The 21906-nt window shown below is 36.1% G+C and overlaps 1 protein-coding gene across 4 annotated transcripts in view; it reads right to left on the bottom strand.

Moving 5' to 3' along the window:
• DNAH7 (dynein axonemal heavy chain 7) overlaps window positions 1-21906 on the bottom strand; it is a 247269-nt gene that overhangs the window by 51961 nt on the left and 173402 nt on the right. For all 4 annotated transcript variants that reach the window (XM_067741149.1, XM_067741150.1, XM_067741152.1 and 1 more), the window contains 4 exons: window positions 18614-18768; window positions 8541-8731; window positions 4301-4434; window positions 3233-3568 (listed from right to left, as the gene is read on the bottom strand). In XM_067741149.1, coding sequence (XP_067597250.1) covers window positions 3233-3568; window positions 4301-4434; window positions 8541-8731; window positions 18614-18768 — 816 coding nt within the window. The remainder of the gene's footprint in view (window positions 1-3232; window positions 3569-4300; window positions 4435-8540; window positions 8732-18613; window positions 18769-21906) is intronic.

Genomic DNA, 21906 nt, shown 5'->3' with positions numbered 1-21906 from the left:
CATTGCGCCACCAGGGAAGCCTGGCGATATTTATTAAAATGGAAAATATGCATACCCTGTGATCATCAATTGTGTTCCTGTATATATACCTACCATACATGTGTACATACAATACCCACGTACAAGAGTGTACAAGACAGCAAAAATTCATAATAGCCCTAAACTGGAAGCCACCCAAATGTCCTCAACAGTAGAGTGAATGAATAATTTGTGGTATAGTGAAAGGACAAATAAAAATAAGAGGTTTACTTTTTTTACACTGAAAATGTTAAAAAGAGATTTCCCTCTCCTCCTTCTTCTTAGAGAATTTACGTTTGAAAAGTTAAAATTATACATACTTTCTTGACTCTTTGAAATGTGTATAAATTCTTGTGAAAACTAGGCAGGCTTTTGGTCAACTTTATGACCCAGGAATGTCCTTCTCAAAGACCTGAGAGCCATCTTCATGGGCACCTGCCTCCTCATTGCAAAACTACCTCTTGTCATAAAGATAAGACATTTGCTTTTCCTCTGGATGAAGCCAGTTTGCTAACTCAGTTGGTAAAGTCAGGAGAAGATTTCTGTCTTTGCAGTCTCGTAGTGGATTGCCGGTCGATGCTGATCACATTCTGGTTTAATAATTATTCAAAAAAAACCTGTTTTCTTTCTCTACTACTTTGTGGAGAAAACTTCTGGATTGGGAGATTTGCTTTTACACTTGCCCAACAATAATGAGCACAGGGAATGCGACTTAACAATGAAACTGAATAAACCACTGCTTTGCACTGTGCAAAACAACACAAATTTCACAATGTGAAGTGCAAGATGCCAGACAAAAAAGAGCACAGGCCATGCGATTCCTTTTATGTGACGTTCTAAAACAGGCAACACTCATCTCTAGTGTTGAAAGTCAGGACAGTGATTACCTTGGGGGATGGGTTATAGTGATTAGAAGGGGACACAGAGTGGTTTCTGGACTATTGATGACGTTCTATGCCTTGACCTGGCTGCTAGGTACACAGGTGTGCTCACTTAGGAAAATTTATCGAGCAAATACTTCTGACTTCTGCATGTTTCTGTAAAAATATTAATAACTTCAATCAAAGTTTTCAAATGCATTTTTTTCTATTTACTCTTTGGTCCCAGAATTATATTTTTAAGATCACTTTAGTCATAAATATGATTTTCATTGTTTCTACATTAAAGGATTTTAACTAAAAATAAAAAGGCACATTTTGTTTTCTGGATTTCAGTCAAATCTTACATCTGGGGAAAAGAATTTTATTTCCTATAAATCGTAAGGGGCTGTATCATAGTTATGAAGAAGCAGATGTCATATTTGTGGCTGAGTCCTAATTTAATATAATGAGGTAATAAAGGAACCAATAACTATTTTTAAAGCATAAAATTGTCCTAATTTTTAAATCTTGTACACAAAATATGTCTTTAAGAGACAAAGCAAAGAAAGTTTCTTCCCTAGACTCTAGGACATACCTTGATTTTAAACTAATTAAAATGACAGCATTCTGGTGACCTTGTTTTGTTTTGTTTTAATAAATTTACTTATTTAATTTATTTATTTTTGGCTGTGCTGGGTCTTCATTGCTGCATGCAGGCTTTCTCTAGTTGCGGCGCGCGGGGGCTACTCTTCGTGGTGGAGCGCGGGCTTCTCATCGCGGTGGCTTCTCTTGTTGTGGAGCACAGGCTCTAGACGAGCGGGCTTCAGTAGTTGTGGCTCCCGGGCTCTAGAGCACAAGCTCAGTAGTTGTGGCGCACGGGCTTAGTTGCTCCATGGCATGTGGGATCTTCCCGGACCAGGGCTTGAACACGTGTCCGCTGCATTGACAGGCGATTCTTAACCACTGCGCCACCAGAGAAGCCCAGTGATTTTGTTTTAACCAAGGTAGAAATTAAGAACTGCAGTGAAAAGCAGAACATCACGTACTATGTTGCTCCATGTGATTAGCTCTGTGATAAGTTCTAGGTTCTAGGAATATTAAAAAAAAAAAAAATCCTCGCCTCAGGGAATTCAGGATCTAGTGTGAAAACCAAACATGCATGTTGAAGTCAATAATGCAAAGGGCTGGGAACTTTTCTAAGAAAGGTCACTTAAATTTTTGTTTTCTGTACTCATTAATCCTTGCTAACCTTGAAAATGTCAGATACTGGAAGAAATAGAGAAATAAACTAAATATTTTCAAATATCATAATATAAAAAGAAACTTTAAACTCTACCATCATGCATTCCTTCTGTAAAGATACCCTCTTCTTCCCTTTCTTTTCTTTCTCATGGGCAGACATTTGAAAAATTGTTTAAGCCAAGTGTCAATCCAACAGCTTCATTAGCCTCATATACAGGCTTGTAAAATAATGACTGATACTAACCAAAAATTGCTCAGTCTAAGAACATTTAAAATTTAGCAAAATTCTACCATGATAAATGAAGGAATTCAATTTAGATTTCAAGAGATGAGCATTTTGGATTTCTAAAAGATAATTCTTAACTGTGGGTGATAAGCAGTAAATCAAGTTTCTTTTATGGGTATGAACAGTTAGGAAACTGAAGTATCTTGCTTCGTATTGATTGATAAAGTTATAAAGGGCAAAGGTTGCAATTATTTGTTCGAGAAGTAATTTAATGTTAGACTCTATTAAAAACATGTTTTAATACCAACTAAAATTTATCTCACTGACAACAAATAAAATGAAATTTTATTCTCTCAGAGACTTACTATTAAGTAGGTCTTAGTTCCATTACTTACTGCAATACCCAACAGTAAAATAAGGTATTTTATATAAATAAGAATAACAAAATCACAAGATTATTTTTCAAAAACCCTGTTATCTGACAAATTTTATACATGTATATATCAAAATGTGAATATGTAACTTTTCAAATGCAAGCTTACAGAGGTTAAGAGTCATATCTTTTAGGGGGACTACCTCCTCCTTCCACACTTCCCATCATAAATAACTTTTGCAAATGATACACAGAAGTAAATGTTTCCTCTTTTTAGAATTACATTATAATCCCATTATCTATTTAAACAAAGTCCTGGCAGACTGAATTTGGTCACATCTGTTCAATTTATAACCCTCAGATTTATTTCTGGTACAATTATTAATCAAGTTCACTCTAGCTATGTAGCTGTAAGGTGCACACCACTCTTAAACAACAATGAAGGCCACCGATTACTATTTATTTCTCATGCATTAGCTACTATTAGTATTAATTAGTATTGTTTTTACGTACCTTTTTGACAAAATTTCTGATTTCTCTGAATTTTCAATAGACAGGATGAAAAGGTTAATAAACCAGGTCAGTGAGTATTGGTACATGGGATCGATGTTAGCTAAATCAGCAATAGAGAAAAACAGGATGGAGGAATGAATGGCAATAGGTCGATAGCCCATGCGGGTGGCATCAATCTTTTTCTCCGTCTCTTCCGCTACTTCCTGCTTTTGAGAAATCTCATTAGCCAAAGCCTTGGAGGAAGATAATATCTTAATGGCAGTTTCATCTTCTAATATATTGCCTTCCGAAGATGAAAGAACTTCTAAAATCTTGTCTTCTATTTCTTTTAACTGCCTGGAATAAAACAATTTTCTCAGAAGAAGAAATCATTAAAAATCACTTCATGTATATGTTCTTTCATAAGAAACAAAGAGCTTGTAACCTTAAGAAATGCCTCACATTGTGACAAATATCCATAACGGTGATGCTGTATAATTAATTTCTTATCTTGCAAAATGTCAAAAAGACAGGCCTTTCTGCTCCACTTCTCTTTCTAATGATCATTTATGTGGTAACTAGAGAGAGAGATGGTAAGCCCATCTACTCTGCCATTAAGAATCTCAGCCCCCAATGAACGGAAAGTATCACTCCATTTATTTTCTGAAATTTTTCATGACTTCTAGAGCATTACCCTTTTTACCTATGATATAGACACTACAAGCAGAAAATGGAATGCAACATGTTCATTCAGACTGCTCCAGTGAAAACAGGTAACCTCAGTTACATAATGAATACTGAAACTTTTGCGCTAAAACTTCATTGAATAGTTGAAAATATATTGCTTTGACTTGTGGCAGGCCTCTGAATTCTTCCAATGCCTAAGAACTTGTATGTAAAAATATACTCTGCAATGCAATTTTCCAAATTAACATAGAGACTCTGTAATACCATATATTTTCCACTTAAGTCTTTCCATTCAATGCACCTATTAAACCTAACAAAGTAGATCTTTAAAATGTACTTTAATTGATTCTAAGTGATCTTGAAACAAGTAAGAATAATTCTGTGTTTTATAACATTTAAAACCTTTTGTTTTCAGCTCCTTGTAATATCAAGGCTTGCTTTTCTTCTTCAAGGTCTGGCCTTTCTCGTGCCACCACAATTCCCAAAAGCTGATCCTGCATTCCCTCTGAAGTGATCATGAAGTTTAATAGTGTCACCTGTAAATGAAAGAGTACACAACAATTGCATCATTATTTCTGTTGAGAAAGCCTCAACAGAGAAAGCCTCTGCTTATACACTTCAAATTCTGATCTTAAAACTGACTCTATTTACTATGGTAGTATCTGTGAAAAGTGGAATTTGTAGAGATGGTGATTAAGGGTATAGGCAAACTGGATTGTTGGATTAAAAACCCACTGAAGTTTCTCATGGTCATAAATGTAATACTTCAGAGGGTTTTGTTTGGTGATCAATTTATTCTTATTTCAAATTGGTCCAATTTCTGACTACCTTTTAATCCCCAAATCAATTAGAATCAGGCTGGAGGCCATCCTTCATATTGGCTGGACTAGCTGATTTATGTTTTAAGGATCCCAGTGGTGTCAAAAAGCAAAGGAGATATTACAAAGAGATGAGAGAAAAAAGAACAATTACTTGTCATAAGTATATACGGTATTCACAATATGACAATCATATTACGTATTATAATGATATATACAATAATATAATCATATTACAACATAGCATATATTATGTTGCATTATATCATCATATTAAAATATGATACTCAGCCACTACTATGAACTAAGGAATATACAGTTCAACAGTGTCCATCAAGATGCAGTCTGCTAACCCTGCTTCATCCCGGTACCTAACGGCTCTTACAGGCAGGTCTCACTCTGTTGCCCACAACTTAAAATACTACCCCTCTGAGAGTCCGCCTGCCGATGCAGGGGACACGGGTTTGTGCCCCGGCCCGGGAAGATCCCACATGCCGTGGAGCGGCTGGGCCCGTGAGCCATGGCCGCTGAGCCTGCGCGTCTGGAGCCTGTGCTCCACAACGGGAGAGGCCGCAACAGTGAGAGGCCCGCATACTGCAAAAAAAAAAAAAAAAAAAACTCCCCCTCCTGAGTCTTTCCCATAAGTGGGAAAGTAATCATGCTTAGGTCTCTCTTTTTAAAAAGCAAAAAACAAATCATCCACACAATCCCTTTCAGCTACTGAACCATCTCCCTTTGTGCCTTCATAACTATATAACTGAAAATGTCACTTGTATATGCTTTCTGTCTCTGCCTCATTTCATTCCTCAGCCCTCTACAATCTGCTCTCACTCCTGCCTCCACATACCTATCAATACACACAGCAATAAACTGCAGAAACTTTCTGGCTCTGGTCACCAATGAACCGATAAAACACCCGACCTTGGCTTAAGCTGACCTCCCCCGCCCACCTGCTTTTTTAAGCCTCTATTTTGCAGTCTGCCTGCCCTCACGTCTTGAATTAAGGTCTGCACCTATGTCTTGAGCATCACTTCCCATTCCTCCCCCATTCCTCCCTTTCACGTGCCTTTCATTGTAGCTAAGCTGAACTGATTGTGAAATCTCAGACACACACTATGAAACATCTGCACGTGCTTCAGCCCTGACTGACGAATGGGAGAACTTGGGTCTCCCCATCTTCCCTGGTAAGAGAATATTTCCTCTTCGTGAATGGAGTAACTTTGTTTGTGTGAGAAATTTCCTACCTGTGGTCAGGAAGTATGAAACAGCTCCTTGCTGTACCCTTGTGAAGGCAACACCCTCCTCTGCCCAAACCCAGGCACCTTCTCCATGGTGGTGTCCTCGGGTTAAACCGTTCCCCCTGGCTTGCCCCATGGCAGGCCTTGGATGCCACTAAATGTGATTACATAGGCATAATCATAAATTTATATGGAATAATAAGCAACAATTCTTGAAACTGAGCAATTAAAAATGACTCAGTGTTGTTATGCAATTCTCTACTGCTCTGGCCTTTATTCATGGGAAAATTATCATTAATGTTTTCAAGACATTTTTCCTGTTGGCATGAGAAACCAAGTGCACAGGTTACACTCGCTTTACTCTCCAAACCATTGTCACAGTGCTTAGGGAAATGTATGTTTTACAACCTTTACCTCAGGCACAAAGAGGTATTCATTCATATTCCATTAATGTTAGATGTTCTGAGATCAAGATTTTGCAAATCTAGCCATTTGCTCACAAATAAACATTTAAAATCATACAAATATGATTTCATAACTTTATTTTCATTTAGATTCAAAAGAACTATAGCAGCACAATACCATCCCTTGGGTACTTTTGAAAGCAAAAGGTACATAAAAGATCCTAAAAATAAGATCAAGAGGAAATATTTTAATTTGTAAATGAAGGCAAGTAACCGCCTCACTATGTTTTCTAATCCCTGTTTAATCAATCCCAGCAATTAAAAATAATGAAGCAATAAGACATTCTAGGGATCTAAAGGATTTCAATACTAAATCATAAAATAGTTTCCTCTCCACGGTGGTTGATTTATGACTTCTACTATAACTAATTATTAGTGTACATAAATTAGTATTTATGTCATTTGTGATATTTTCATAAATTTTAATGAAAAGTAAAAAAGGTTTTCCATGCGATTTATTAAAAATTTTTTTGGTAATGCAGCTTTGGGATTTATTTTCTTTTATATGTCATTCTTTTCACATATATTGAAAAGTTAAATAATAGTACTAATAGTTAACTCTCATAACACTATTGCTGGGCCTTACTGTAAGCATTTTACATAGATTATTTAGTCTTCACATCACTCTATGAGATAGACATTTATTATTCCCATTTTATAGACTAGGGAACTGAGGCACAGAGAGGTTAAATAACATGGCCAAAGTCACACAACTGGCAAGTGACAGAGCTGGGATTTGAACCAAGGGAGTCTGGCTCTAGAATCCATGCTCTTAACTACTAGCAGATACTGCCTCTCCTAATAGGTGAACACATGACCCAATTTTTAGGTGTTTAGAAAACACGTTTATTTTAATTAACTGAAAACACTCACTAAGAATGTTCATATTTTAACACCGTGTCTTTCAAACTAAGCTCAAGGGTCACCCCACCTTCCTCCAGTCTTCCTGACTTCCCTAAAGGTCCAGTCTAAAGTGTGTCCCCTATGTCTTCTGAGTTCCTCTATGTCTTCCTAGTCATAAATACTGTCACTTGACATACAGCTTATTTACAGTGTAAGCCTCTCGAGAGCAGGGACCATGAGTATTCACCTTGGAGGGTAGGAATTATGTCATCTTAGTGCCTCCTCTGTCTCTACAGAGAGATGCCCATGTTAATTTAAATATTTCTAATAAAGGACAGTATTTGGACCCTCTGGATAAATCTTACCTCTATATGTTTCTTTCAAAATCTGAATATTTCTTAATGTTCCCTCCTCCTAGCTTCTATAAATGAAAACTATACTTCCCTTCCTCATTCACTCATTCTAAAAACATTTATCAAGCATTTATCAAACATTTATCAAGTGCCAACCAGGGCTAAGAATTGGGAATAAAAAATGGACTAACCTCCAGAAGCTTGGTTACAAGTCAACGTCTCAAGTCATTTTATGAACTAACTTTACTTTTTATTTATTTATTTTTTTTGCGGTACGCGGGCCTCTCACTGCTGTGGCCTCCCCCGTTGCGGAGTACAGACTCCGGACACACAGGCTCAGCGGCCATGGCTCAGGGGCCCAGCCGCTCCGCGGCACGTGGGATATTCCCGGACCGGGGCACGAACCTGTGTCCCCTGCATCGGCAGGCGGACTCGCAACCACTGTGCCACCAGGGAAGCCCTAACTTTACTTTTTAAAGGAATTTTTAGTATTTTAAAAGAACGAGTGATCTAAAACAGTTCCTTTAAGTAACTATATAAAATCAGATAGCAGCAACCTTATTCTGAGAAAGAAGAATGGAGTTCTGTTCCTGAATTCCCATTCTAAGAATTAGCATATTATCATTTATTACAAAGGAAAAATGTGCATATATGTCATCTATTTTTAACAATGCAAATCTAAGAATAATATCACTTGCAGAAATTAGATTCTCATGGTCTTTTTTCACTGCATACTGAAGGCTCCTTTATTACTTGCATGCACATACAAAAGCAACATTTGGAAATTATTATAGCAATTTCAGGAAATGCCAAACAAGGACAAAATCCATTTTACTTAGGAAGACCTGTTTTTCTTATGGCTCAGGAGGAAAATTCAGCCATTAATTGTAAAATCTGGTAAAGAAACATTTGTTTTAGATACTGGCCTTTACTGAAGTTTCAGGAAGATAATGAGGATTTCTTAGCTTGGTAGTAATATAGAAGCGGAAGTCTGGTGAATACTCAATGGTAGAGTCCCCAAGTCGGATACAGGTACTCCCACCCTGCTTAAAGGTCTGTTTTAGTAGAAGAGGTTCCAGGATTGGATCTAGTTCTTCTCCAACATTTTCTAGCAACACTGGAATAAAGTCAGAAAAATATTTCATGTTATTTTAAATACTGACTGTAAACCTTCAACCCTCCAAATTCTTTCAGCCTTCTAAATTGCTGCTGTTTCTAGTTACGCATAAAACTATTTTTGTCTTCTGAGTATAAAGAAATGATGCCATACCATCATGAAAAATTCCACAAATGACAAATGCCGGAGAGAGTGTGGAGAAAAGGGAACCCTCCTTGTAAACTGGTGCTGCAGCCACTATGGAGAACAGTATGGAGGTTCCTCAAAAAACTAAAAATAGAGTTGCCATATGATCCTGCAATCCCACTCCTGGGCATATATCCAGAGAAAACTCTTAATTTGGAAAGACACATGCACCCCATTGTTCATTGCAGCACTACTTACAATAGCCAAGACATGGAAACAACCTAAATTGTCCATCAACAGATGAATGGATAAAGGTGTGGTACATATACACAATGAAGTACTACTCAGCCATAAAAAGTGAAATGCCACTTGCAGCAACATGGGTGGACCTAGAGATTATCATGCTAAGTGAAGTAAGTCAGAAAGACAAATACCGTATGATATCACTTATATGTGGAATTTAAAATACGACACAAATGAACTTATCTATGAAACAGAAACAGACTCACAGACATAGAGAACAGACTTGTGGTTGCCAGTGGGGACGTGGGTGGGGGAGGGATGGATTGGGAGTTTGGGATTGGCAGATGCAAACTGGTATATATAGAATGGATAAACCACAAGGTCCTACTGCATAGCACAGGGAACTATTATATTCAATATCCTGTGATAAACCATAATGGAAAAGAATGTGAAAAAGAATGTGTGTGTAGATATATATCTGAATCACCTGGCTGTATAGTAGAAATTAACACAACCTTGTAAATCAACCATACTTCAATAAAATAAATTTTAAAAATAAATAAATAAAATAAAATGGGTAATTGCCAAAAGGAATAATTTTAAAAAGAAATGATGCCATAAAAATAAATGGATGTATGTGGAAAGGGCTTCATTGGTGGGGCTATCTGGTCATCCTGCCTGCTTCCATAGTCTTAGTCAGAGTGCTACTCAGGACTCCCCCTGGATCTGGGATTCACTATATGCCTAAGTATGATGGCAGTGAGGTATAAGACACCAGAGAAAAAGCATTTCTAGTTGTAGTTACTTTAACGGTTATTATATTTTTTAATTACAAAAGTAACTCACACTTATTGTAGAACACGTGGAAAATACAGAGAAAAAATAAAGAAATGTTAAATTAATTAAACAAGGAGGCCATTAGACTGAGACAGCTGTAAGGTGTGGTAGCTTACATAAATAAACCAAAATTTAAGCCTGTAAATGCCTCAAGGTTATGAAATCAAAACTCGAAGGACAACCAATCACAAGCAGCCAAACAGGCTTTAAACTGTAGTCAAATAGTTTCCTTTCTTTGCTTCCTTACTTTTTCTGTACAGTATACATCTTTCCCCAGCTCCTGTCGGAGGGACGCTCCTTATCACTTTTGGTTTGGCACCGCCTGGTTTAAATGGATTTTTGCTCAAACTCTCAAAATTTTTGATATGCCTCACTTTCAACAGATGAAAGTGAAAAACAACCTCTAGTCATATTTTCTTAATCTTTCCCTCCCCAAAATATTTTACATAATTTATTCATAGTATATATAACTTGATAGAAAAATGACATAAAGCTACATATGAATTTAAATATCTTTCTTTTCAGTATTTTTTATTATTTTTTTGCGGTACACGGGCCTCTCACTGTTGTGGCCTCTCCCGTTGCGGAGCACAGGCTCCGGACGCGCAGGCTCAGCGGCCATGGCTCACGGGCCCAGCCGCTCCGCGGCATGTGGGATCTTCCCGGACCGGGGCACGAACCCGTGTCCCCTGCATCAGCTGGCGGACTCTCAACCACTGCGCCACCAGGGAAGCCCAGTATTTTTTATTTATCTTTTTCTATACACAGTTGAGACTAAACAATATATCTAATTTCATATCCTAATTATTTTGTTTGACATTATAGCATAAATATTTTCCCATGTTACTAAAAAAAAAAAACAATAAACATGCTTTTAATTACTGCATAATAGTCTATAATATTAATGTTCTCTCATTTTTAACCAATACTCCATTATTAGATATTTGGATTGTTTCCTGTTCTCAAGATTATAGGTAGCACCGTCTACAAAATCTTTGTGTTATACAGTATTTTCTTATGATAGCATTCTAGAAAGGGAATCCCAGATCAAAGACCAGTGACATTGCTAAGGTACTTGATACATTTGCCAAATTGAAGTCTTACATTTTGGTGTTTGGGGTGCTACCATAGCCAAACTCGAATCATGGCATTTTGTAGGAGTCCCTCAAGGGACGGGATGTGCCCTCTGGATGGGAAATCAGCAGCTCAGGGCATTGGGATGACAGGTATTTGGATCTCTGTTGCAGCACTTCTTCCCACAGGTTACTCCTGGCTAAATAAAGTCCTAAAATTGTCTTGTCAATTTCCTTCACTGCTGAGACTTTAACAAAAACAGGTATGTCAGATGATTTTTAAATTCATTATAATTTTCTGCTTGAATAAAATGATTATTTTTCATGGGTAAATAATATGAGTGCATCATAGTATATTAAATACATTAATCTATTATTTAGATTGTTCCCATTTTTCCAACTGTTAATACTGCAGTGAACATCTTTTTGAATAAACCCCTGTGTTCATCTCTGATCACTTAACCAGGCTGGAGTCCTAGAAGTGCAATTAATGGTCAACAATTACAAACATTTTAAAGGTTTTTTTATATTGCCAAATTACTTTCCTGAAAGGCTGTAGAGGTTTCAGAGTTGCAATAAGCACTCACTCTGCTGTTTTTAAACCTGTTTTTATATAATATCACTGTACTTACGAACACTAGGCATCATGTTGGCATTTTATTTTGTCATTATCCTCACAACTTTAAAAAGCATCAGGGGACTTCCCTGGTGGTGCAGTGGTTAAGAATCCACCTGCCAATGCAGGGGACATGGGATTGAGCCCTGGTCTGAGAAGATCCCACATGTAGCGAAGCAACTAAGCCCGTGCGCCACAACTACTGAGCCTGCGCTCTAGAGCCCGTGTGCCACAGCTACTGAGCCCACATGCCATAACTACTGAAGCCCGCGCACCTAGAGCCCGTGCTCTGCAACGGGAGAAGCCTCTGTAGTGAGAAGCCTGTGCACAGCAATGAAGAGTAGCCCCTGCTCTCCGCAATTAGTGAAAGTCCGCACGTAGCAACGAAGACCCAACACAGCCAAAAATAAAAGAATAAATTAATTAATTTAAAAAATCTATCAAATATTATTACCCCAGTTTTACAGATGAGGAAACTGAAGCAAGGCGACTGTAGTAAAATTTTCAGTTAAATCATCTCGTGAATGACAAAGCAGGAACTCGAACTAAGCAATCTGGCTCCTTACACAGCTCTCTTAACCACTGTGTGATACTGCCAGCATTAAATGTTATATTCATGACTTTTACAATTTGATAGGTAAAAAATATTGTTAAAATCTGTATTTTGGGCTTGATGTTTTAGGTGCTCTTTGGCTAATTATACTTTTTCTTCTAGAAACTGTATGCTAAAATATTTGCCCATTTTCCTATCGTGGGGCATGTTTTCACCATTAGGTTCAGCGGCAAGTGATTAAAAAACCCCAAATAACAGTGACACGAACAAGAAGGAATTTATATCTCACGTAAAGAGGAGCCTGAGGTAATCTGTCCAAGACTGGAAGGACAGTGTGTCTAAACTGTCAGAGATCCAAGTTCCTGCCATCTTGCTGCTTCACCATTTTTGGCATACAGCTTTACCTCTTTGGCCAAAAGAGCCTTTCAGAGAACATGCACATTGCAGCCATCAGAAAAAAAAAGAAGAAACAGAAAAGGAAGAAGTATCCTTTAGGGATACTTTCTGGGGATCACAAATGGCACTTCCACTTACATCTTGATGGCCAGACCACAGTCACATGATGACAGAAGTTAGGAAATGTATTCCTTTACTCTGAATTCAATGTGCCCAGGTAAACACAGGGGGTGCTAATAGTAAGGAGATGAGAACAGTTATTAGGGAACACTGGGCACCAACTGTCACAATGTGCTAGTTTTTTAAACTTTATTTGTATTTTTTTAATATTGTTGATATTCTCTCTTAAGTTTCTTTTATATAATGTTTCTTGGATTAAATTATAAATTTGTAGAGTCAAATCTATTATCCTTTTCCTTTTGTATCTTTTTCCATTGTGTATTTTCTTAGAAAGTTCTTTCCCATCAAAGACAACTTATTTCCCTATGTTTTCTTTTAGCATTTATGTCTCCTCTTTTTTTCTTTCATATTTAACTCTTTAATTCATCTGGAGCACATTTTGATGTAAGATGAGACTATGACTTGATATGTTTTTTCACAAAACCAATTTTTGCAGCACCATTTGCTGAATGAACTATCATTTTCCATTGTTTTATAACGCTTACCTTCTAATGCATTAAAGGCTTACATGTATCAATATTAGAGTTTATTCCAGAACAGTTAATTCCAAATTTACTCTTCTTCTGAATTTTTATTGCCTCTGTACTTTCTTCTAGGCTAACTTTAGAAGTAATAACTAGTATTATTTCTAAAACGTTTATTTCTGAAAGTGTTGACATCTTCACAACATTTAGTTTTCCTATCAGTGAAAAAATGATGTCTTACTCAAGTCTTTTTTGTGTGTGTGAAATTTTCTCATTTTTTTCACTATGCATTGTTAAAGTCATTCTAAGTTTTTGTTTTAGATAGCTTTTCAGTTAATTCTTTTTGGTTTTCTAGATGAAATATATTATCTACAAGTATGATAATATTGTTTCCTCTTTACAAATATTATAGCACCCTCATTGAAAAGAACTTTCCTAATAATGTTAAACAATAATAGTGATAATAGATATCAATTTCTCATTTTTATTTTTACATGATCAGACTTTTAAAATCTATTAATTTGCTAGAGTGTTATGGACTGAAATTCTGTTTATGAAATATTATAACATATAAGTTTTGTTTAATTGCCTCAACTTTTATTAACAATTTCTGCATAAAATCTAATATTTAAATTATTCTTTACTAAAAAATGATATACAATTTCATCCCTTATTCTCCCTAAATTGTTTTAGTTTCACAACGAATTAAGAATGTCTACATTAATATGTATAAATGTCTTTTCTCAAAGCTAAAATATACACTATAAAACTTAAGTATTACAGACTTGATTCTTTTCCCTAAAAGTGAAAATTTATTTCCTCACCAGTAGAATAAAGTCTTAAGCCTGTTAGGAAAGATTTCTATAGCATCCAGATTTCAAAGAAATATGTTCTCAGCATTGAGTATTTACTGCATTATAAGCCTTATTGGAAAAGCAAAAGTATTCTAAGCTTGAAAACAGAAAAAAGCAAAAACAAAAAAACCCAAAATCCATATATACATGAATTACCCAGAATGCTCTCCTTAATTTATTGACCCTAACTTTTGATTTATTTTACTTTTAATTAAATCAAAGTATGTTTCATGTTAAAATACAGGAGAAAATTTATGAGACAGCCTTCTCTTCATATTTCTATCATCAAAGTTAACAGTATGCTGGTTTATGTAAAAACCTCCTTTCTCATTCCCAAAAGCCAGCCCATCACAGTATTTGCAAACCTTGTGGGAAGCCAAGACTGGGAATCCAAACACATGGCTGCTAATGCCTTTGAGTAAGGCAGATCATCTTGCTCAAAGCAGTTGTTCTTAGCAACAAAGAGAAACAAGTATTCTTTTCATATTTCTTTTGCATTTAGGACATTAACTGATATCAGTTTTTTAATTATGAATTATCTACATTATCCTATGTTAGACTTCAGATTAATAGGAAAAAATCTGCATAGTATGTTCAGCTGTGCAGCATATTGTATTCAAAGTAGATTAATCAATTACTGGGTACCCTCAAAGAGCTGGAGTTGAGAAACATTTATGTACACAATAGAAATCTGTAAAAACCATAGAAACCTGTACAAGCTTCAGTGCTGGCAGTTCATCGGAGAGGTTAAGAGAGATGTCACAGAAAAAGGTGTTTGAGCCTCATCTTAAAGGGTGAAATTTAAAGTAATTCACCAAATGGATGGAAGAGCACAGACGAAAGCTAAGAGATGAGAAACAACCCCATGTTGTTATATGTACTGCCTGCCCCCGTGTATCCTGTACTCCCATCTAATCCTCACCCCACGTGTAATCTCTGTCTTGCTCTTTAAACCAATAAGCTCCAAGACAGCAGAGATCAAGTCTGTCTGTGCGTGCTCTGTTTTCAGTGGCACATGCTAGTTGCAAAATAAATATTTGTTACGTGAATGAATAATGAACAAAGAAATGAGCAAATGAAAGAAACATTGAGCTAGAAGTAGTTTCACCTCCCTGATACGTTATATGCAAGGGCAGAAGAAAAGAAAGTGCTAGGAGATAAGATAAAAATAAGGAAGGCTCAGATAATGCTGGGTTTTGCTCTAAATGCAAAGAGTTTTTTTCATGGAGTTAATGGAAAGCCATTAAAAGCTCCTCTGTACAAGTTGATTTCTTTTTAAAAATTAAAAAAATATTCTTGTATTCTTCCAGTTTTATTGAGGTGTGAACAAATTGCCTTATCAGCAATATTAACATGAATAACATCCTATGCCCACCTTATCCACTGGTGTAGCTAATACAGATGTACCTCTGTTTTCTAGAACATTGGCTTTCAAACATTTTTTTTTAAGCAGCAGGATACTTTTTTCACAGAGGATTTTATCTTTAAACTCAATATAAACAACAAAAAAAGGGAGGCCTGCTCTGGTTGAACCCGAGGCAGGTGGGTGAAGCCAAAACCTCTGCCTTCTCTACCCAGGCTGCCTGCGAGGGATGAGAGATCAGAAGCCACTGTCCTGGAATAAGTCAAAATCTAAGGAGAACTTCTTAAATGGAAGAGTCTTTAACTGCTTATGTTTTAAAACTGTAACAGTAGCTGATCCTTTTACTTGAAGATTAAATATAAAAATAGTTACAAAATCTGCCATCTGTTTCTCTCTCTATCATAGATTTAAAACTTTTCACTTCTCTCTGATGATTAATGTTAGAAGGCATTGTGAATTATCATTATCCATTTTTAAAGTTATTTCATTCCAAAAAGTAGGTTAAAGCAACTGTGAGTGACACAGTAAACAATGAACAAAGGCAGAAGACTTGGGGACTAGTTTTAAGACTCCCCTTAACTAGAGATACAGTCTTAGTTAAGCCACGTAACTAACATTCTCTGTCACCCTACCTTATTAATAAAATGTAGTGGTTATTAGAATTACTATTGGATTTCAGATTTTTATGGCCACAACTCCAAGTAAGAAATACATTTTAAATCTTTATCAACCACACACATATGCATAAAACTTCTAAAATTTCATGAAGTAATGCTTACCTTTACTCCATGCTATGCAGCTTTATATGTTCTATTCCACTGCATTTCATTTAAAAACGCTGGTCATGACCCATTATGTGGGTTCTCTCTCCCACAGTTGTGACCCATAGTTTGAAAAACACTGGACAGATTGTATGGCCCTTTCCTCTCTAAAATGATGCAGTACTAACATCAATATATGTGACTGTGATCACACAGATCTTCAAAATGTCAAGCACATGGTAGATGCTCAATTATTACTTGTTTTTACTGTGTCAAGGAAATTCTTTGAATATTTAAGTTAAATTAAGTAATTTTAATTGAAGTATTTAAGGTGCCAATCCCTTCAAGAAATTTTCCCTTACATAGAACAGTATGGAGGTTCCTTAAAAAACTAAATATAGAACTACCATACCAACAGCAATCCTACTCCTGGGCATATATCTGGAAAAACCATGTTTCGAAAAGGTATATGCACCCCAATGTTCATTGCAGCACTATTTATAATAGCCAAGACATGGAAGCGACCTAAATGTCTATCAACAGAGGAAGAGATAAAGATGATGTGGTACATATATAAAATAGAATATTACTCAGCCATAAAAAAGAATGAAATAATGCCATTTGCAGCAATATGGATACCTAGAGATTATCATATTAAGTGAAGTAAGTCAGACAGAGAAAGACAAATATCATATCACTTATACATGTAATCTAACAAAATATGATACATGAACTTTTTTACAAAACAGAAACAGACTCACAGACATACAAAACAACCTTCTGGTTACCAAAGGGGAAATGTGAGGGGAAGTGATAAATTTGGAGATTGGGATTAATATATACACACTACTATATATAAAAGAGATAACTAACTGTAGCACAGGGAACTCTACTCAATATTCTGTAATAACCTATATGGGAAGAGAATCAAAAAAAGAATGGATGTATATATATATGTATAACTGATTCACTTTGCTGTACACCTGACACTAACACAACATTGTAAATCAACTATATGTCAATAAAAATTAAAAGAAAAATCTTCCCTGATTGCTCTAAATATTCATAGCTCACATCTGTGTCTTTCTTATTATACAAAATAATTATGTATGATTCTAATATAATTAAGAGATAATAAAAAAGAGATAATATACATAAACCACACAGTAAATCCCCAAACAAAAAATATAAATTGAGCTTATCAGACACTGTCGTAAGTACCCAAATTACAGTAACTCATTTCTTCCTCACACTATATGGTCAAAGTATAAATGGGGAAACAGAGTCTCAGAAAGGTCACTGCAACCAAGTACTAAGTAACAGAGGCAGGTACTCTGATTCCAGAAGTGCACAGTGGTCCTAAGAAGGGTTAGTTCTATTTTTATAACAGTTACATATATTGTCTGATCCTGCCCATTTAACAAGCAAGACATTTGATAGTAGAGAGCAGTTTGTCCCTTTTTTTGGTAACTCCATATCATTATACTATACTCCAAGAACACCAGTTGGATGAATGAAATACTATTTGTGTGTCTGTGTGTCCATATATATAAACACAACATTTTGTAGGTAGACATAGTTTTTTTCATTTCATGCTCACCCAAACCAAGCCTAAAATTGTAATTAATATTTTAAAGGCTAACTCATTATTAATATGCAAAAATAAACTGTCTGTAAGTCTATTTGGTATATCTCTTTTGATTCTTCCACGTAACACTCATTCTATTAGCAACTGGGATTTGCCAAACTTGTCCTGGGGCTAAATATATTGTCCTTTCATAATGTTGGCAATTTACTTGGTTAAGTAAATAGTCAAAATTTGATAGGTAACATGAATTTAAAATGTGACTAATAAGCCCAACATACTTAAATCATAAGCATTTTGGTTTTTGTTTTGACAAATGTGACCTGTGCATAGAGCTTCACTGAAAAATTCTCATCATGTTCTTAATCTCTCCATTGTAAATGGCAGGTAATAGCCACGTAAAATGTGCACTCACTTCTCTGCCACTTTTGTAGGATAAGTCGAGAGAAGAACAAAGAGATAGTTGGACTAATATTGTGTTAAAATACTTTTGGCATATCAAGTGGCCCTTTTAATTGCAGAAGTGGAGCTATAATGAGAACTAAAGAATGGCAAACAACAGACAAAAATTAAAACAGCTAAATTAGAAGATGTATCCCAACTGAATCTTGAGACAAAGAAAGCATCCTAACCTGTTAGAACTATAATCTCTAAAGTTCTCACTTGATTCATTGCCAATAAATAACGAAAGATATTAACAAAGTAATCATTTAAGATGAGTCTGACACAAATATCTTCAAAAGAAAAAAAAAAAAAGCCCTACATCATTTTGGGTTAATTGTGCCCTCTCCAGGCAATTCTGTAATGTATGCTTGTTATTCAAGTACATACCAGGGGTGCCAAACTGGATGCAATTTTCCAGAGTCCTGGCATAGTCAGGGTCACTTAATTTAATTAGGTGAAGACTATTGGTTTTTTCCATGTTCTTGATCCATTTATTAGCCTGACCTTGAGGATCTATCATCAGAGGCCACCTTCTTGCGTTCCTGAAAGGGAAAGAAAGACAATGCTGGTCAAGCCATGATCTGTCTCTCTGCTATTTAAGAGGCATGCATCACTTTCTTACAGTTTAAACTTTATAGTATTATTTTACTTTTTAGCTTGTTTTGAGAAACTGTGTTCTTGAAGCAGAAACATTTAAATTGAGAAGGCTACTAGAACGGCAACTACAAAAGCCATCTGGCAAACTTAACACAAGTTCTTTTACTCCTTTAGAAAATTACAGTTCTCTAAATGTTAAATTATATTTTTGAAAATGTTTGCTGCTCTTGCTAATTAAGTCACAATGATAACCATCAAGAGTACTAGAAATCAGGAAACTCCAATTCTTCACTAGGCCCTGCCATTAATTAATTCTGTGACCTTGGGCAAGCCACTTCATTTCCTCAACTTCTGTCTGCTGTCATTTCCACAAGAGGGAAAGAGAAAGGATGGAGACATCACATCTCTATTTGAAATCTAGACCATTAAAGATATAGTGGTCTAAAATAATGGTGAGAAGCAAAATTTTATATCATCTAATCTTCATAATAGCCATCGATCCTTAAGTGTTAACACAATTGTTGACCCAGTAATTGTTTCAAATAGCTGTATATTTAATGTCACATATGCAGTTCACTACATACTTGCCTAGAGTTTGCGAGCTTCTTATGAACAGAAATATATTCTATGAAAGTCAGGGTTTTTGCAGTATGAGAGAGCTCATACTTATTGCTTTATTCTCACTCCCATCTCCCTTTTAGGATAAGAACAAGAACAGTGAACCACCACAAGGCGCCCAGTTTACTGCCCAGGGAGTTGTTGGGTCACAAAGAGTTAACCAGTATCTGCCATCACGACATGGTATCCAACCACAGAGCTTTCTATCTGCTGTGAAATGTAATCAGCATTAAGATCACTGTTCTTTTCCTTCCTCTCAGAAGTTTCAGTAAACACAAGTCATAATTTTGGCCAGTTTCCTAAAGATACTGTCATACTCTTCCAAAAGTGAGCACAGCAAATTCATGCCGAGCATCAGAAGAACAGGAGGAGAAAATAAAAGGTGACTGGGGCAAAAAAAAAAAAAAAAAAAGCTGGGGATGAATCAGGATAATCTATTCGATTCCATCTCATTACAACACAAATTTAGTATTTCATCGGATCATTTGTCCCACATGAAAGGAACAACCGTCCTCCAATATAAGCATTACATAATGTATTAGTGAGCTTGGGCTGCCATAACAAACCACCACAGACTGTCAAACAGCAGAAATTTGTCTTCTAACAATTCTGGAGGCTGGAAGTTCAATATCAAGGTGCTGGCAGAGGTCTCCCTCCTTGGCTTGCGGACAACACAGCCCTCTTGTGCCCTCAAGTGGCCTTTGCTCTGTACGTAGATCCCTAGTGTCTCTTCCTTTTCTTACAAGGACACCAGTCCTACTGGATGAGGGCTCTACCCTTATGACCTCATTTAATCTTAATTACCTCCTTGAGGCCCTGTCTCCAGATATAATCACACAGTGGGTTATATCTTCAACATATGATTTTGTAGGGGGTGGGGGGACAGAATTCATTTTATAATATTAATTATATTTAGGAAGAAATGAGACTAAAAGAGTAGATGCAAACAACTAATAAAAAGGGAACCATATCCATAAGAAACTAAAGGGAGTAAGAGGGAAATGAGAAGCAAAACTTATATGTAAAAGTTTCATTCTGTTACATTTTGGAAATATTTTTAAGGTTGGAGGATTATGTGAGCTTTAGACAGCATTTATGCTTTCCTAAAGAAACTGAAACGACTCACTCTTCTTTCTGTTGCTTCCACAATTTTTTTAGCCACAATACCCCTGTTCATGCTGTTTCTTTGTCCAAAATGCACTTCTTCCCCATCCTTTCATGTTCAAGTACTACTCACATTTCAAGTTCAATTCAAATCTATGCAGTTAACAAAGCCTGTCTTGATCTCTTTTCTCACTGAACTTCTTTAGCCATTCATCTATATTATATTTATGGTACTTTCATATAATGATAATATTCTATTACGGTAATTCTATAATTTATTAGCTGCATCACCCAACTAAATTGTATATTCTTTGAGGGACAGGTCCATGCTGATTCTTCTTTTTCCTCTTTTCCTAGATCAAATAAAGCTTGCATATGACGATCCACTGAAGTGGGAACAGCAAAAAGAACATCTGACAAACACCATACAAGTTAACTCATTCTAAAAATGGATATTTTATAAGAGATTATCCCCGCATAGAGAAGACTGGTCCAAAGAACACCATCTCAAAATTAGAGGAAAGGACTTCTGGTGTTGACCAAACTGGGTAAAATCCACTATAGCCTACCTTTGTCACTGATTACAATGAAAACTTTAGGATAAAATACAAAAATCAACTACTTGCAGATTCTAAAAAGTAAGTAATAAGAAGTGAATGGGAAAAAAGTTACAACTTGAGTAATGACCAATAAGCAGGTGGTGACTTTCTTGTGTGTGTGCGCATGTGTGTTTTCTCCTTATCTTCTGGCTTTGGTCTGAGAACAGGCCTAATGGGGGGAACTGTGCAGCAGGCACAGGTAGCAAAAACTCAAAGTAGAAGATGGAGAAGATGATCATGTGTGAGCCAGAGAGTGGGGGTGGGGGGAATCTCTCTGTTCTCTCTTCTGTCCCTACCCCCAGGTCAACCCAGCCAGAACTATATTACCATGGCAGAGCAGTGGTAATTCAGTCACCTAAAACACTGAGTGAAAATCCATCTCTCTGTATAGAAGAGCTGGGAAAAGGGGCCTCTGTTGTGCATAGAGTCTGAGGGGTGTCATAATCTGCTCAGGCTGCTATAACAGGATTCAGTCCAAAATTACTTGATATACAAAGAACCAGAATGTGACTAATTCTTAAAGAAAAAGTAAGATGTTAGATTTACTAGAAAAATACCTTTAAGCAGTTATTATAACAACTCTTTATTTGGTAACAGTGAATATTTTTTGAAATAAATGGAAAGAGAGGTGTTAGCAACAGAGAAATAGAAAGTTTAACAAGAACCAAATGAAAATTTTAGAACTGAAAAATATGATACCTGAAATAAAAACTTTACTGTAAGGACTCAACAACAGAAAGGAGACAACAGAGGAAACAATCA

Source organism: Pseudorca crassidens, chromosome 6 (assembly GCF_039906515.1).
Source record: "Pseudorca crassidens isolate mPseCra1 chromosome 6, mPseCra1.hap1, whole genome shotgun sequence".
NCBI lineage: Eukaryota > Metazoa > Chordata > Mammalia > Artiodactyla > Delphinidae > Pseudorca > Pseudorca crassidens.
This window is presented reverse-complemented; position numbering and strand designations above follow the sequence as displayed.